Source organism: Microchirus variegatus, assembly GCF_963457635.1.
Source record: "Microchirus variegatus genome assembly, chromosome: 11".
In the NCBI taxonomy this organism is placed as follows: domain Eukaryota; kingdom Metazoa; phylum Chordata; class Actinopteri; order Pleuronectiformes; family Soleidae; genus Microchirus; species Microchirus variegatus.
The window spans coordinates 23,055,137-23,072,993 of record NC_139812.1 but is presented as its reverse complement, the minus strand read 5'-3'; the positions used below and the strand labels follow the sequence as shown (position 1 = coordinate 23,072,993).

The 17,857-nt window shown below is 42.6% G+C and overlaps 3 protein-coding genes across 3 annotated transcripts; all 3 read right to left on the bottom strand.

Moving 5' to 3' along the window:
• Positions 1-1,540: 1,540 nt before the first annotated feature.
• Positions 1,541-2,929, bottom strand: cUnh10orf53 (chromosome Un C10orf53 homolog; the record flags this gene model as incomplete). Its single annotated transcript, XM_083897192.1, has 3 exons — positions 1,541-1,605; positions 2,643-2,762; positions 2,836-2,929. The coding sequence occupies 3 exons, from the start codon at positions 2,927-2,929 to the stop codon at positions 1,541-1,543; spliced, it is 279 nt and encodes a 92-aa protein (XP_083753318.1).
• A 1,121-nt stretch (positions 2,930-4,050) lies between these two features.
• chata (choline O-acetyltransferase a) lies at positions 4,051-14,712 on the bottom strand (the record flags this gene model as incomplete). Its single annotated transcript, XM_083897436.1, has 14 exons — positions 4,051-4,518; positions 5,414-5,551; positions 5,634-5,696; positions 5,795-5,936; positions 6,561-6,683; positions 6,777-6,905; positions 7,034-7,134; positions 7,689-7,858; positions 7,933-8,110; positions 11,120-11,300; positions 11,382-11,435; positions 12,455-12,573; positions 14,140-14,331; positions 14,665-14,712. The coding sequence occupies 14 exons, from the start codon at positions 14,710-14,712 to the stop codon at positions 4,051-4,053; spliced, it is 2,106 nt and encodes a 701-aa protein (XP_083753562.1).
• A 1,588-nt stretch (positions 14,713-16,300) lies between these two features.
• slc18a3a (solute carrier family 18 member 3a) lies at positions 16,301-17,857 on the bottom strand (the record flags this gene model as incomplete). The annotated part of the gene is made up of 1 exon (XM_083898095.1): positions 16,301-17,857. One exon carries the CDS (start codon positions 17,855-17,857, stop codon positions 16,301-16,303), a length of 1,557 nt encoding a protein of 518 aa, XP_083754221.1.

Below are 17,857 nucleotides of genomic sequence, written 5' to 3'. Positions count from 1 at the left end.
ATAGTCTTCTAACGCCATTAGCAAACACAATGTACCATTAGAACACTGGAAATGGGCCTCTATACACCTATGTACATATTTCATTAAAAACCAGACGTTTGCAGCTAGAATAGTCGTTTACCACATTAACAATGTATAGAGTGTATTTCTGATTCCTTTAATGTTATATTCATTGAAAAAAGAGCTTTTCCTTCAAAAATAAGGACTTTTTTAAGTGAGCCCAAACTTTTGAATGGTAGTCTACGTATGATTTTAAATTAAATGCACAAGACGGGACAGCAAATGGTTGTGGCCCAGTCCTCATTGACATATCCCAAGACTTATACAAGAATTAAAGCATTTTTGGAACTATTAATAACACGTATTGTAAGAATCTGCACTTTAATCAACCTGCAATAATCAGCATATGTCTATCATTAAGGGTTTTTGCACAGTATGGTGTTTAAATGGACTGTATACTATATAGACTATATGTAAAGTGTTGGCTAAATACAAACAGAGGCTAAATCTCCAACACCTACATTCAAAATAGTGTTGCAGTAGCAACAGTGCCATCACTTTACCACTAACAATTACAAGAAATTACTTTTTTTGTAGTAGCTTTAATGCTGTAGATCAGGTGTGTTTTATAAAGTATTATTTATGGCCAGGGAGAGACCAGAGAAAGATTCATGCATTAATCTCCAGTTAGGATTAAAAATGATCATTATAAAACCGTGCATTTGTATTTTTTATTGTTAAAGGGACCATTGGGAGAATCTCCACATGATCAAATTTGACCCTCCTTGGACACCGCTGCTGTAGATACTTCCACTGTTGCTATGCAGAATAGTATTTAAGTCGTCTATATTTGTTTGTGTATGAATTGCAGAAGCGACTCGACGTTTGCGAGCGTATCGCAGGTGTGACGGCTGTTCTGAAATTAGAGGCATCAGTAGGTTTAGTGCCTTTTTTTTGTTGTTGTTGTTGTTGTTGTTGTTGTTTTGTCTACGTTAGCTGTAAGTGAAGAAGTACGTTTAAATTTACTGTCACACCTCACTTCACCGGGAGATGACATGAGCCAGCTGGCACAGAGACTTGCAGCCATGTTTATTTCTCCGTAGGACATAAGGCTGGGGGGGAACACGGCGAACGCCTCGGCTGCTTCTGAGAGCAACGCTGATGCTCGGCTGTCACTTTTTTAAAATCCTCAGGTATTAAAACAGAACTGGTATTAGTTAACTACTCGCCTCCGTGAAATGATGCTTCCTGTTTCCACTTAGAGCTGAAGAATGAAGTCACTCTGCATCATTTCAGAGATATTATGACCTTTTCTGTACGTTCTAGTTCATTAAAGGAACAAAATATGTGGGTACGCTCAAATCTGTGAGGCTTCTTACCGTGTCATCTTTCACGTGCCTATTTTTGTGCCACTTAAAGAACATTTAATAACACGAATAATGTCATTATAGTTTGTCAGAAGAAAGATGCTGTGCACTGTATTTGCTTCATTTATTTATTTATTTATTCATTTTTATTTTTAAAATTTTCGAGATCTCCTTCAGTAAGACTTCTCAACAGCAGCGACGGCTTCTCTGCAAACGGGGTCCAGTGTTCCGTCTCCACCTTTGGAGTAAAAAAGCACAACAGGACGTCATTGCAACAGGGTAAAAAAACAAAAAACAGCGGTTTACAGCAGTGGAAAGTTTGTAAAAGAAAATCCTGTTAAATGAGACTGCAGTGACACCACGGTCAGTATGTAAGAAAGATGGACGTACAGTGGTTGCAAAACAAACTCCTGTTGTAAATTCACGATGTGACCGGTTTTTGAAACCTGACATTTAGAGGTAAATCCTGTCCCTACTGTAAACACACTGACAGTCAAACTGGTGTGCACTGGTGTGGTTTATCGTTTGATTTTCTCAAAATGGGAACACAACTTCCAACAAAATCCACATTATATTCTATTGAAACAGAGCAGACGCTGTGACGAGTAACTCCTCAGAAACATCTTTACAGAGGCTTTTGTTCAAGACACAGTTATTTTTGTGACCGTTCACTAGGGCTGCAGCAAATATATCGTCTTTTACTAAATGAATCTTCAGCTACTTTGATAATTGATTCATTTTCCTGAATATTTTCTGGTTTCTTTGCTCCGTATCACAAGGAAATCATTAAAACTGGGTAATTTTTGGTTATTGGTGGACAAAACGAGACAATTCGACATCATCATCATCATCATCAGTCAATTCCTGGTTTTGGGAAACACTGATTTCAACATTTGTCTTTCATGTTTTCTGACATTTTAGGGCCCAAACAAGTACTGGATTAATCAGGAAAAGTATAATTAGTTGCAGCCCGACTGTTCACATTGACTGTATAGGTTAAAATAAATAAATAAGTAATGTGTCTGGTGTGTGCAAAGGCCTTGGGGTTGTGAAAGTGATTATAATATTATAATTTACTGATGGATAGCTTTGTCAAATACTTCATATAAATCACCTAAATGTTACATACTGGAACTTAAATTAACTTTAAGTGAGTTGTGTCTGTGTGTTGAGGAAGCCCCCCCCCCCCCCCCTTTTGTCTTGTGGCCCTAAAATCCCTTAAAACGCCCCTGCAGACTTCACCATTAAAATGTAGCATTCGAAATTGTAACTCACCAAACTGCAGCTGCTGGATGTGACACGTGAACACCAGCTCTCCGTTCACCTGCAGCTCCACCGCGTTCCACTCATCTGTCTCCTCCAGGACGCACTGGTGTCCACGCGCTGTCAGAGAGGCTGTGGAGAGAGAGAGGTCATGTGACCTCAACTGAAGACAACAACAACAACAATGGTGGCGGTGGTCGTTTACCCTGCAAACCCTGCAGCCTGGAGGTCCTGTGCTGGACGATGCCACTGGATTCATAAGGTCCGTAACACAGTGTCACCCGAGGTTTGGACGGCATTGTTTGTTGTGGTCACCATGGCAACGCTCTCTCTCTCTCTCTCTCAAACACACACACTGTTGCTAGGCAGAGTACAAGTTAAAGTATTGGTACTCAAGTTAAAGTAAAAAATAAATTAAAAAAATAGCTGTTTAAATTATAAGTAATAGTAATATAAGTAATAAAAGTTACTTAAAGTTTTTTTTACTAAGGTATGCACTGACAAAATAAAATATGTAAACACATAATGTGCAGGTCAAAATAGGTCAAAGGTCACAAATGCTTTCATTCCCCTGTCCAAAAAAAAACATACTTAAGTAAAATTACACATTTAAAAAAAAGACACAATAACACGACAAAATTGACGTAAATCCATGTATTTTATTTTAATTATTCTCCACTCTTTAAATACATCTTACATTTCAAAACACAGTGATTGTACTCGCTAAGTAAGTTTCACAATATACTTAACTTTTTCACACTTATGTTTAAATAAGACTATGGGATACGTCATACAAAAATAAATCATTGATATTCTGCTAATACATTTTGTAAATACACAGCTGATAAACTGAAACCCTATTATCCCCAGTAAAAATAATTTAATATATATTATATTTATTATAATTGTATTTATTTATTTAGTTTATTGGTTTTTAATGACCACATTGAACAATGAACATTGTTTTGCTATTTTTGTGCAATAGACGGCAAATTTACTAAGACGACACACAGACATTGCATAGAAGATTGCAGATTTCACGATATACCATAATCTTCAGATAGATAGCAGCATGCATGCAAATTGACACTGAGACAATCTTCAAGAATGAAATGATACAGAAATCTGTTTTTTTCCCCTTCTCCATTTTTATCCAACGACCTTTATAACATGGCTGACAGGACGTAAAGGCTGATTCTTCACGATTTAGTGCGAAAACACCGACACAAAGCTAAAATTAATATTTTCTTTCCCTTCCTTTAAGTTCCTTTTTGGATATGTTGTTGTGATAATAGCAGAAAGTGACCTTTAATGTTGTAATATCACCACAGATGTTTGTCATACTGTAAACAACAACAGCTACACACAACATTGTGTGTCACAGCAACAAGAGAAGAACATTATTGCAGCACTATCATCACTAATTCCCCTGACACTGTGACACTTTATAGAACTGACTTCCCTTCTTTAAAGCTGCTGACTCTTCCTGTGATAGAGTCTGAGTCTCCTGAGTCACTTTGCTCAGGTCGGGCATCTGCACCAGAATCTGTGGCAGTGTTTGCCGACTCTTGGCGGACTCGTGCGGCCTCTGCTGCTGCTGCTGCTGCTGCTGCTGTGTTCTGCTTTGCCCGTTGGCCTCGGTTTGCGTGTGCTTCTCCTGTCTTCGTTTGGTCGGAGTGGAGACGCAGTTGCATTTGGTGCACAGAGCTCTCATGTCCAGGAGTCCACGCTGCAGACACTTGACGAACTCCGGCGTGCATGTCTGAGGGCTTTCGTGGAAACTGGACACGGAGAAGATGATGTGGTCTGACTGCGGATTGTAGCACGCTCCATATCCGTTTGGGACCACGGGTCCGTAGCAGCAGAACATCTCCACAGCAGTGGGGACCTGAGGGAAGAGGGGAGAGTTTTGTTTTACTGCTGGACTCAAGATAGATGTCCTCTGGTTTGCAGGGTGAATCTAAGAAGAAGTTAACAATTTATTTAATAGGCACAACAGTTGCAAGTAAGAACTAAATTTGAATGGACGTTTATAGGGAAATAAGTCTACTAGTCACTTTTGTGTGGCGTTTAAGTTCTCCATTGCTTGTTTCGTGTCTTTTTTAGTAGAACATGGCGCCAGTTTTGTAAATGATGTTCCCATTTTAGAGGAAAATAGATGATTAACATGTGACAGGAACGCCGTATTGATTGTATCGCTCAGTCTATTCAGGTGCCTGGTCACATGTGACATCGCTGAATTTACACTTTCAAAAAATCCTGACAAAGTGCAAATATAGAGGCTTTTTGCAACTGGAAGACCATGTCCACTTTTTGATATAAAGTCAGTTATGTACACTATCGTTGAAAAGTTTGGGGTCACCTATATAATTTTTTCCATTAAAAGTCACACTTTTATTCATCAAAAGAGTTGCAAAATGAATAGAAAAGTCAAGACATTGACAAGATTAGAAATAATAATAATAATAATAATAACCAGCAAAACTGTTTTCAGCTGTGCTAACATCATTGCACAAGGGTTTTCTAATCATCCAATAGTCTTCTAACGCCATTAGCAAACACAATGTACCATTAGAACACTGGAAATGGGCCTCTATACACCTATGTACGTATTCCATTAAAAACCAGACGTTTGCAGCTAGAATAGTCGTTTAGCACATTAACCCCAAATTTTGAACGGTAGTGTATATTTACCCTTTAACACCTTAACCTTTAACAAAATGTCCGTCCTTGTTTGTTTTTTTTTTGCTTATTTTAACCATAACGTTTCTAAAATCACGTACCTGACTCGTTGACAGAATGAAGTGGTTACTGTTGAGATAGGCCTCGTCTTCAAACATCTCCGGCGTCTCCATCTTCAGTTCGTGCGCCATTGCGCGCAGGCCGAGCAGGTGATTGTCGATCGCCATCCCGGTAATAGCCTGAAAAACAAAAATATGTCGTTTGCATTTTCTCAGATTGGCCAGAGTCGGCGTCGTGACTCGGGGTTTAAAGAGTAGCTACCAGAACGGTGTACTTTGTCTGCGCCGCTATGGCACCTCGTAACAACTCCATCTTCTCGGAATCCTGGAGAACAGAATCAATGGCAAACGATTGAATCTCCTCGGGTATTTACCTTGTGGCAGCATTCATTTAACATAACATCCTGACCGAAAACATCTTACGCTCGTGTTTAACCTCCCGTCCGTCATCGCTCTGACGAAGGCCAGGGCTTCGGGTGTCGCCGAGCGAATGTTGTCCACTCTGCCCTCGCGGAAACGTCGCGTGGAAGCGCTCTCGTAGGTTGACACTGGTCTACGGTGGCATCTGGAATAACAGTTATTGTGAAATTGTGACGTGCAATCTAGGATAGTGAGGCTTTTTGTCATGTTCGGCTAACTGCATTATAGCTGTGTTTCTATCATGGTATAGTTAGGTTTGGTACAATATGGTACGGTTTGGAACAGTAAAGCCCTGGGTCAGGCTTGTCTTTGTGAGGCGGGCAACCGTAGGCCACGTCAGTGAGATTGAGGATGTGTATTGTCGTACCGGTACAACGACAATGAAAAACGACATTGAACACAACACAACAGATAAACAGTCGTCAAGGAAACATCGGTTGTAGGACGATGATGCTTTTCTGTCGCCCCCAGTCAGCTGACTGTCGTGGGTGTAGCTCCACCCATACCGTATTACTCAGGTACCCCAAGGGAATGGTACGGAAAAACTTGGTTCCTAAACCTAGAAATGATGAGGGCAGTTATTTTGGTACTATTCCTCATGGAAAAGCAAAACAATACGTACTGTACTGTACCGTTCCACTTGGTGGAAACACGCCATAATTATTGAGGTGGTTGGCGGTAAGTTTGAGGGCCTAAAATTACTAATTTGATTGAATATAGTGGCTGTTCCTAATGTACCTTTAATGTAATGTATGTGAGAATGTCTTGCCTGTAGTAAGCCAACTGCAGAGCGAGCTGAATGTAAGCATCCGGACTCATTCTCTGCTTTTTGATGAACTCTTTCCCGTAGTCGTAGAATTTGTGGACGTTCATGTCCAGGTTCCTCACCAGCCTGCAGGGCAAATAACAGCAGATCCTGTTATGTTTTGAGTGGGCATGTGGATTTGTTTGTTAATCTGATTGTGCAGAAACTAAGCACAAAGACCTTTGGAGCTTGTCTGCAGCGGAGGCGAGGAGCCTGTGAACCTCTGGAGTGCACTTCCAGCGGAGTCTGCGCGGAGCGGGGAGCTCACTCACGCTCGCAGCTCTGACCAGCTTTGTTGGGCTGCCAATCCTGACGTCAAGTGTAGCAAACAGGGACACATAATATGTATAATTGATCTAATGTCTAATTACTTTTCGAAAGCATCTGCTAGCAAATATCGTGTTTTTTCAGATCTGATGGAAAATTTGATCTCTTACATGTATTTGAGCAGATACTCCGTGCACTGCACGAGCACGATTCCCTCAAACGGCGAGTGTTCGCACACGACTCCACAGCAGCCGTCGGCTCCTATGACAAGCTGACGTAACAATGCTTTCGTTCAAACTGCAATGTTAATGCTCCCACAAATACATTTCATCCATGCATGATTGTTGTTGGCTGTACATGTTACATTGTGTGAGTTAAACGTGACTGTATAGCATCCTCAGTTCTGTCCATTTCCCCGACATACACTACCGTTAAAAAGTTTGGGGTCACTTAGAAATGTCCTTATCTTTGAAGGAAAAGCACTTTTTTTTCAATGATAACATTAAATTACTCAGAAACACACTCTATACATTGTTAATGTGGTAAACAACTATTCTAGCTGCAAACCTCTGGTTTTTAATGGAATATGTACATAGGTGTATAGAGGCCCATTTCCAGTGTTCTAATGGTACATTGTGTTTGCTAATCGCGTTAGAAGACTATTGGATGATTAGAAAACCCTTGTCAATGTCTTGACTATATTTTCTAAAAGTGTGATTTTTAATGGAAAACACAAACAAATTGTTTAGGTGACCCCAAACTTTTGAACGATTGTGTATGTCAACAAATCCGTTGGGTGGAGGCGGTAACCGCGTGCTCACTGACCTGCATGGGCTTGTCGTACCAGCGGTTGCCACTGTTCTTGGCCACTCCTCCTCCGTGCAGCATGCACGTGGCACGTGTGGTGTCACTTAGCTCGGCTCCACCGCCGCCATCGAGACAAACCAGGCACATGCAACGCTCGATCATGTCCAGAGAATCTCTGTTGGTCGACTCTAGAGCGCAAAACAGTCAGTGAGACAATCCAACTGGGAGATCTTGACTTTTTAGAGGAAAGACTATCGCACACCTCTCATTAGCACTCGGCGAGCTTCTGCCCACTCCGTCCGTCCGTCGGAAGTGAGAAGACCGATAGGCGGGAGCTGCTCTTCTTCGTTGTCGGCCATTTTGGCAATCTTCACCAGCTGCGTCAGCAGATCTCTTTCATTCAGCCGACGGAAGTTGATCACCACATCGAGCACGAATAACTGCACAGAGGTTTAGGTTGGGTGTTGGAATCACAGAGTACCTCACGTTACGATACACGATTCTGTGCTGGATTGGAAAACTTAATCTGATAAAATTGATCTGACGAAGCCAATAAAAACTGTCTATCAAATTTGAGGTCACTGTGTGGAGTTTGAGACGACATTTAAGGTATGCCGCAAGGGGCCCTAGTTTGTTGGAATCACCGCTAGGGCTGAAGAGAGTAACCTCCATCTTCTTCTCATTAAAACTAAGGAAGTTTATTGCCATCCCGGAGTTTATTTAATTGAGACAATCCAGAAGTGGTTAGACTGAAAATGTGGTTAAAAAAAAAAAAGGGGGAAGATATAGTTGGCAGTCATTTGCGTAGCAATGAAGGGACATGAGGCATGCGCTTCCTCATGATGATGGTTCCTAATGGGAGTAAATAAAGTGAGAACAGGAGGGGCCCGAGGATTAAGCCTTGTGGCACCCCACACAAAATCATTCAAATGAACAGAGAAGGCTCTGACAGATAGGTACTAACTGAACCAACTCAAGGCAACGCCCTTTAACACCCAGCCAGAAAAACACCATGTTCGACAGTGTCAAAAGCAGCTGTTAAATCTAAGAGAACAGAACCACAGAATCGTCTGAGTCAGTGGCTAAAACACCAGATAAAAACCAAATCGATATTTTGGACACAGCAAGCAGACCCAGGTGGCCCCTTTTGGAACAACTTCGGAAATCGGGGCCTTTCTGCAAGGAGTTTGCATGTTCTCCCCGTGTATGCGTGGGTTTTCTCCGGGTTCTCCGGCTTCCTCCCACAGTCCAAAAACATGCGATATGGGGATTAGGTGAATTGGTCACTCTAAATTGAACGTAGGTGTGAGAGTGTGAGTGAATGGTTGTTTGTCTCTATATGTGGCCCTGCGATGGACTGGCGAACTGTCCAGGGTGTGACCCCGCCTATCGCCCAATGTCAGCTGAGATAGGCACAGCACCCTCCGAGACCCTCTGGTGGAGGATAAAGCGGTAGATGATGGATGGATGGATGTTGGATTGAATACTTAAGGAATATTTCTGGGTAATTGTGTGTTGTCTTAACTTCCAAAGCTCAGATGAGTCTAAAGGGACTAAAAAAACAAACAAGTGGAGCCAATATTTCACTCAGATTATTAAAATTAATCTATCTGGGAGAGAGTGTGTATCTGAGATGTTGGTGATCATTTCTCAGGAAAATGTGTTTCTGCAAACAAAACCTTTGGGTTTTCCGAGTCCTCGCCTCATTTTACTTTTTTTTTTTTTTAAACCTGTGTGAATCACGGTCAACCTCAATCCATTGCGTCTCCATGGTAGTGAAGTCGTCCGTCGTCGTTTTCACTCCACGAGCGGGCATCTCTGATTCTCTGTGACACAGCTAACGATGTAGGCTGATGTGCAAATGTCACGCGCGTTATAGATAATTACTCAATACAGAGGACTTTGCCAGTGGGCCGGGCCGTTAATTACTGTTTGTGAGATAAGTCAGCAGTGTGCCGGCGGACGCTGTTTGTCGTACCGTCGGACACAAGTGAGTGATATATAGTCTAATTACCAGCCACTGCAGCGGGGCTGTATCACGGGGCGAGATGATGCATAAGCTACACTTCCTGTCACTGGAGCTGCCACAGACGAGGGTTTGAGTCGTTTTCGTTTCTGGCTGTGGATGTTGTTTTTGTTTTTTTGTTGTTGTTATGATGGTGTCACAGATGTGCCAGAAACAGACCTGAAGCTTTATGGCTGATCAAAGTGAAGGCTGGTGACGACTGAGTAATGATGTGATCGAGTACTAATGAGAGTTTAAGGGTCAAATACTGGACGATGACCAACGATATCTATGTATTTTAGAGACGGAAATATCCATAATTTTCTCGATTAATCGAGTAATAGTTTGGTCCATAAATTCAGTGTTTCCTGCTGTCCTCAAATGTCTCGTTTTTGTCCACCAACCAAAAGTGATTCAGTTTGAATGATTTCTTTGTTCTATGCAAAGAAACCTGGAAATATTCACATTTAAGAAACTAAACAACCCAGAAAACCTGTTTTAATTCTTTTAAATGAAGAGTGACTGCCTCATAAACATAGCCCTACAACTCAAATGAGACAACATTACCATACATATATAAGACATTTTATGAAATTGAATAACCAGCACTCATATTCTTAATTTTTCACTCATTTAAAAACAATAAATAAATATTATTATTATAAACAAGTAAATATTATCCGGTTTCTTTTCTCCAGGTGACAAAGAAATCATTCAAACTGAAAACACTTTTTTATAAACGGCAAAGAACACAACATCCTTTCTGGTACACTTAGAAATAAGGGTTCCAAAAGGGTCCTTCTACAATGGCTGAGGTTCTACCTGGAACCATTTGCTTCTAAAGGGTTCTTGGTAACACTAATGGTTCCAGGAAGAACCATTTTGATCCAGAGAACCCTTTAAAACCCCCTGAATGAAGGGTTTTAAAAGGGTTCTCCTATGAGGGCAAGCCAAAGAACCTTATATGGTTCTACTTAGCATTTTTATTTCTAAGAGTGTAGGCGAAAGCCACCGTAGATCCCTGGTAAGTGTTTTTATACGTTTGTCTGTTGTCATTTTTCATCTTCAGATGAATTGATTATATTAAAAAAAAAAGGTCAGTGATTCATTTAGTCATGGATTTATATTTGTTTCAGCCCTAACATATTTTTCTTCCTTGGACCCTGACGAAGATCCTCAGAAATGCAGAGAAACGAAAATGAACGGCGTTTACTGGACGACTCATGTTTAAGCTCGATCTTCTGATGAAGACTTACGTGAACCTGCCACATAAAGAGGAAGTGAACCTTCACTTTTGATTGTTCAGTCAAACAAACTTGACTTATTATCTTTTACCTGTAAGCCAGGACAGATGAGGTCCTAATTCTGCTCACATGTAAACAAAAAAAGCCACTAAATCTAACTTGTGTTGTTGTTGTTCTTTTTGCCACTTTCTTCGTCTGACCTGGTTTTTACAGGCCACGATGATGTGCTCAGGCTCTGGCATCACGCTGCTCTCCTGCGCCACCAGTGTGTCTCTCTCAGGCCCTGGGAGGCGATAGGAAGTGAAGAGGCGATAATACTGCTCCATGCACAGAGGGGTTCCAGCCAGCTGACCCCTGGCATAGTCCACAGGTAGAGCTCGACTACACACACACACACACACACAGCTGTTATACATACTTTTTTTGGTCAACTATTTGCACCCTGATTGTGCACCAACTTACGCGTCCAGAAGAGTTTTGTACTCCAAAACACCGGAGATTAAGTGTGCAGCAAACCTTCGGGAGAAGAATTCTTGTTATTGTAATCGACGCCACATTTACATGCAGTGTGTTCTCTTTGCTCCCGTTGTTGACTGACTGTGTAGCTGTGTGACACCGAACGGAATAAATCCCGATGTTAATCATGTGCTTAAGGAGTGTTTGCCAAAACCACAGCTTCCATTGCCTATTAACCCTGTCACCACCTGGCCCCGGCCTCTCTAGTAAGTAATGAGTAATGAGTCAACGCGTCGCCCTGTGGCAATGAAGTGTTCTATAATCCATGAAAGAACTGTGTTTAAGTAATTTACGCAGTTCATGGTCTCAAGTCTGCACCATGTATTTTTTATCATTTTGTTTCACTGGACTTCATTGTTTTGATGGTGCAGCAGCGTCTCGTACCCAGAGGCGCAGCTTGTGAACAGGCAAGGCAAGCAACTGCTTGGGGCCCCTAGCTGATAGGGGGCCCCCGACACTCGGAGCCTGAGGGCTGTTTTTACTGAAATGTGCAGTGACCAGCCGCCTCCCCGTCCCCCTTAAACAACAATGGGCGATTTGCAATGACATCTCAGTAGGAAACCTCCCTAAAGGGGCCCCACCTCACTTTAAGCTGTGTGAAGTTATCGTTCTGCAAGTTGGAAAATTAAGAGGATTATTTACATTGTAATGCATATCTTTTTTACTCAGTTTATCTATGTTTTTTTCAGTTATTTACAGTATTTTATTGTCCTATATATTTATATTGTTTTATAATGTGGGTTCTTTACAGTGTGGTGTATTTTTTTTACTAAGTTTATATAGTTTTTTAAAAGCTATTTACAGTATTTTATTGTTCTTTACATTTATATTTTCACTTATTTTTTAAATACAAGGTTTTTCCATCTTATTTCATTCATTTTGAAAAAAAACCAACTCATTTTTGAACTCATACATTTTTCGTTGGTGTCACATTAATGGTGATGAGCACTGGTTGGAAGGGCCCCCTGGGAACTTTTGCTTAGGGCCCCTACAGACCCTAGAATCGCCTCTGCTCGTACCTCAAAGAGTCAATGGGAGCCTTGAAGTTCTGCTGCGGGAACACCATCGCCGGACTGGAGTTGACGGCCAGAGCCAGCCGGTTGTTCAGGTACATGTCGTTGAGCCAGTAATCGTACACCTAACAGAGGGATTTCATAAAAGGCACGAGTTAAAGTCGCGGGGGGGGCAGCCATTTTTAAAAGGTCACAGTATAGGGAAAAATCGTATTAATCACATTCATGATGGCTGATAGCATCCATGGTTCACAATGTCCTGTCATTGGTAATGTCATTTGTCACCAGGGCCACTTCTAGGCTGAGGCAGGCATATGTCAGGCCTCTGCTCCTCACCCTGTCATACTTATGTGTCCCGATGCTCAAAAAACTGGCTCTCAAACTAAAAAACCCATTGTCAGTGATGTGGAAAAACAGGCTCTGACATGGCTCTGTGTCAAGAGAGTAAATACCGGCATGAGTTTTCCACTTAACCACCATTCATAGCGTTACTGCCTGTAACCATGAATGTTATTAATAATAATAATGATAATTATGATAATGTGAATGTGGAAATCGAGTGGAGCTGAGAAAATTAAACAAAGGATATTAATTAAAATAATAATAGTTAGAGACACCTCATCTCCTGCTCCATCGTCATCGACTTCCACTCTACCAGTGTGTGTGTGAAGTATATGTGAGGAAGAGGAGGATGATGAGAGAGCAAAAATGATCTTATTGGGAATAAATCTGCCTCTGTTACACTCTGAGAAATAAAAGTGCTCAATAGAACCATATAAGGTTCTTCGGCTTGTCCTCACAGGAGAACCCTTTTTGGCTCCAGGTTTGTATCAAGGTTCCACCTGGAACCCTTTTGGAGAGGGTTCCACTAAAAAAAACCTTTTAAAAGGGTTCTCTGGATCAAAATGGTTCTTACTGGAACCATTGTTGTTACCCTTGAAAAACCCTTTGTTCAGGAAATGGTTTTTCAGAAGCAAATGGTTCCAGGTAGAACCTCAGTCCTTGCAGAAGGACCCTTATTTCTAAGAGTGTAGAACAGGGGTGTCAAACTCATTTTCACTGAGGGCCACATCAGCATAATGGTGACCCTCAAAGAGTCAGATGTAACTGTCATACAGAATAAATGTAACTAAATGTAACCAAGTATAATGTAAACTAAACTAACTAATTGCTAAATAACTTTCTGTATTTATTACTTATTTAAGTTCACTCGTCGCATGACGCACAATGATACGCTGTGATCTAGTTGCGTCGCTGTCGTTTTGCGGGTAACACAATCGCTATGCATTGTGGGAAGTGTAGTTTATGGTCAACGCACGCCTTAAAGCAGCATAGACCTACTGTACTCGCGGACCACATCTGGTCCCTGGGCCTTGAGTTTGACACGTGTGGTGTAGAACATGTCAAAATGGCTGGTGTGCAAAGGCCCTCACCAGGATCCAGTGCTGACTGCTCAAATCTGTATTTGTGAACAAAACTATAATACAAAATTCCATTACTCCATTACTCCTCCATAACATAGCTTCTCAATGTGTAAATTATGCAACACATTTCAGTTTGCCCATTAACTGTGGCGAGCGCAGTGTGAAAATGCAGATGGGTTCCATTCATCACCAATGAACAGCTCCACTTTTGTCACACATTGTTGTTTTGCGAGTTGAACTAAGGCCCCAGATGATGACTTTATTTACCCAGTTTGCCTTCTTCTCCCTCCTCTCCTCCAGTTTGCTCTGCAGGAGCTCTCCCACTCCTCCGGAGACTCCAAACTGCTTCACCGTGTGCTGTGTCTTCAGAAACTGGTCCTCAGTGAGCAGGTGCTTCATGCTCCTCAGGTACATGTCCAGGGTGTCCTTCAGGGCGGGGAGTGGCAGCTTGGGCAGACCCTGCAGGGACAGTGAGGGAGGTTTTCATTTTCTTAATTAGGGAACACATATTCACTGTTAACTAGGTGCATACTAACATATATAAGTAGCATCCTAGCTCTTTATTAGTAATCATTAAGCACCTTATTCTATACATAACCTTATTCTACCTATATTAGGACATGGATAAATATGTTTCCAACATAAGGTGTTAATACCTGCTTTATATTTACTAATTAAGGGCTAAAATGTTACCAACAAATGCCAGATTTATAAAGCATATGGACATTTTTTCTTTAATACACACAAATGAGGTCCACATTCATGCATATAAGTCAGATATAAGATATTTACATCTCCAGAGTCCACATCTTTGGGGGGTTCTCGGTCCAGCACAGGCATGCTGTCGGTGCGGATGGACAGACAGACGTTCACTGCGTTCACACAATTCAACAATAATCATTTTTTAAGTTGTTGTTTATTTCTCTTAAATGCCTCTCTAATTAAGACAAATATGGAATAATATAATGTCACTGTTGCGCACTTTCTACTAATCAAGCTTCACCATGATGCCAAGCAGCTGACGCATGTATTAATGCAGTCATTTGATCATTTAACAAATATAAACATCACTTAGAAACATATGAATTGAATTTACTCACCAGTCAGTAAAAGCAGACACCTCTCACTCGTCCTGACGCTCAACAAAGAAGTTTATGTTGTCCTTTAAAAAAAAAAAAAAACTTTGAATGTGATTTATTTGTGACTTTTTTTTTGGTTTAAATTTCACTCCTTCTCCTTCGGTCTTCCTTTTATTCTTTGGATCATTGTTTGGATTCCCCCCTCAGCGCGTGGTCAGTGTTCGATCCCCCTCACAGGCTGAGCAGAGATGCTGAGAAGGTTTACCTCTCTCTCTCTCTCTCTCTCTCTCTCTCTCCTGTCGCCAAGCTCCTCCCTGAAGTCCTGCCATTCGCCGAGAACTTTCTCCTTCTTCTCCTTCTTCATCTTCACCGCACCTTCTCCACACTCCGGATGAAGCCTGAAGCGCGCGTGCATTTTGGATGGATTTCTGACTTTTGTTATTGCGCAACGCGGACGCATTATTTGTTTCCCCTCACTTTTTTTCCTCCCCTCTGTATCGAATTCGGACTATATCATCTCAACTTTGAACGAAATTATATTATTATGATTATAAAATGTTTTTCCCCCTCAAGCTGCTTAATAATTAGTTATACATAATCACACAAATATATAATTTAGGCCACCACATTATGAATATAAATTACTTTAATTAGTCTAATACTTCCAAAAAGTAAAGGACAAACACACCTATTATTATTATAATAATAAAACTCGCTTATTAGGAATATTCCACCTGTACAGAAGCATAGAAGAACTCACATGGACGGAACCATTCACATAATACGGATTTAATTATGTACATAAATGTACACGTATGTACAGTCGCAGGTCATACATTGAGGCTTTGCATTCCAGGAGTACATCATCCAAACTCAAATAAATAAATTCACACAATAAGACACAGTTTTTTGTTTTTTTCCAGCTCATTTCCGTCTCGTCCAAACCCAAACTCTCACGTGACACACGCAGATTTGCATATTGAGTGTAGCAGCACAACTCTGCCAGAGAAAAACACAGTTTTACACCAAGTTATAACTGTTATAACTGTTCAAATACATGTACACACTTAGTCCCTGAATATGAGGAGTTTCTGACACTGTGGTAAATACTGTGGTTTAATGACTTTGGACTTTTTCATTGATCTGGACACACTCGACAACTACACGCGCCTTTTCTTTCTACTGCGAAAGCTTGAAGCGATTTGATTTGACAATGTCCTCAGGGAAATGTCTCTCACACACACACACACACACACACACAGATACACAGTCCTAATCGTGTTATGCAGTTGATCAGACAGGATGCACACAAGTTTACATTGGCACTTTGATAGTTTTCCTCGCGTTTTTTACGCGTACTCTCCCCCTGAGGATTCCTCCTCTGAACACGACCGCTGCGCAAACGTCTCGATGCCGTTCTCTTCGACGGTCGTGCACAAACCCTTCTTCTTCTTCTCCCTCTGCTCCATCTTAATGGTGTCGTAGAGTCCCGTGGGCCCGTCCTCCAGCAGCATGTTGCGCTCGGAGAACGAAGGCTTCATCTGCGTCACGTTCTTCAGCAGAAGCAGCGCCGGCGCGTAAAGCATGTTGGCGAGGCCCATGCCCAGGTTGAGCTGCACGAAGCCCAGGTCGTGGACTATCTGTCCGGCCACCACGGGCCCCAGCGCGTACGCCACGCAGTACGAGATGTCCGCGATGGCGTACACGCTGCCGTACACGGACACGTGGCGCACGTCCACCAGGAAGCCCAGCGTGGGCAGGAGCGCGGTGTCCACGAAGGCGATGCCGAAGCAGATTCCGCACAGCGGGATCATGAGCTGCCCAAAGGTTTTGCAGGCGGGCACCGTGCACGAGCTCGCGCCTATGATCACCATGCCTATGGCGCCGTAGAACCACTGCAGGTGCGGGTACTTGGCTGCTAACTTAACAGTGAGATAAACACCGAGGACATGAGGGAAAAAAGAAGGGAACCATGTCATGCCAATCTCCCACTGGCTGGAGTGCATGTTTGCCTCCATCCAGTTGGCGATCGTGGGTTCGAGGAAGGCGAGAGGGATGTTGCAAATGATGAGAGCACCAGCAACTACACCTATGTAGGGGTCAAGCATGAGTTTATACATGGGGGTGCCCACCGGCATGTTCTCTCTCTCGTGCCGTGAGAAGGGTTTGAGCACAGTCAGACACATGACGCCGTCCGCGAGGCACACGCAGGCCAGGATCAGGAAGGGCACGCGCCTCCCCGCGAACTCGTAGAGAATCCCTCCGAAGGGGGGCGCCGCGAGGGTTCCGAAGGAGATGAAGGCCAGGGCGATGCCCAGCGCTTTGCTCCGCTCCTTCTCCTCCGTGTACCTGTCCGCGATCAGCGCGATGCCCGACGTGTCCGCGAACGCCGAGCCGAGGCCCTGCATGCTGCGCGCCAGGAACAGAGACGCGTAGTTGTCGGCGAAGGCGAACGTGAGAGTTGAGAGGAACATGACGCTGAGGCCGATGACGAGCGGGATGTCGTAGCCGACCCTGTCTATGAACGTGCCACTCAGCGGGTTCACCAAGAGCTGCACGATGGCTTTGGAGGCGAAAAGTACACCGATCTGCAGGTCGAAGTTTCCCTTGGCGACTGTGTGGGTGCCGTTGGTGGAGTTGCTGTGCACCGAACCCCCCTGGGCTCGATCCGCTGCTTTCTGGAGCCCTTCGAGGTAATCTGGTATAATTGGCACAATCACCATGTAAAGCATATTGTCTAACAAAAGTACTATACACACTATGACGAGAATAATCCGCTTCTGCCGCTCCGGGTCTTGGATTACGTTGCCTATTTGTTTAGTTCTTTCACTCATCTGGGACAGTTTGGAGGCGGCAGATTGCGCCAAATTAGAGCCTTTTCCCTCTTTGGTCTCATCCGGCTCCAT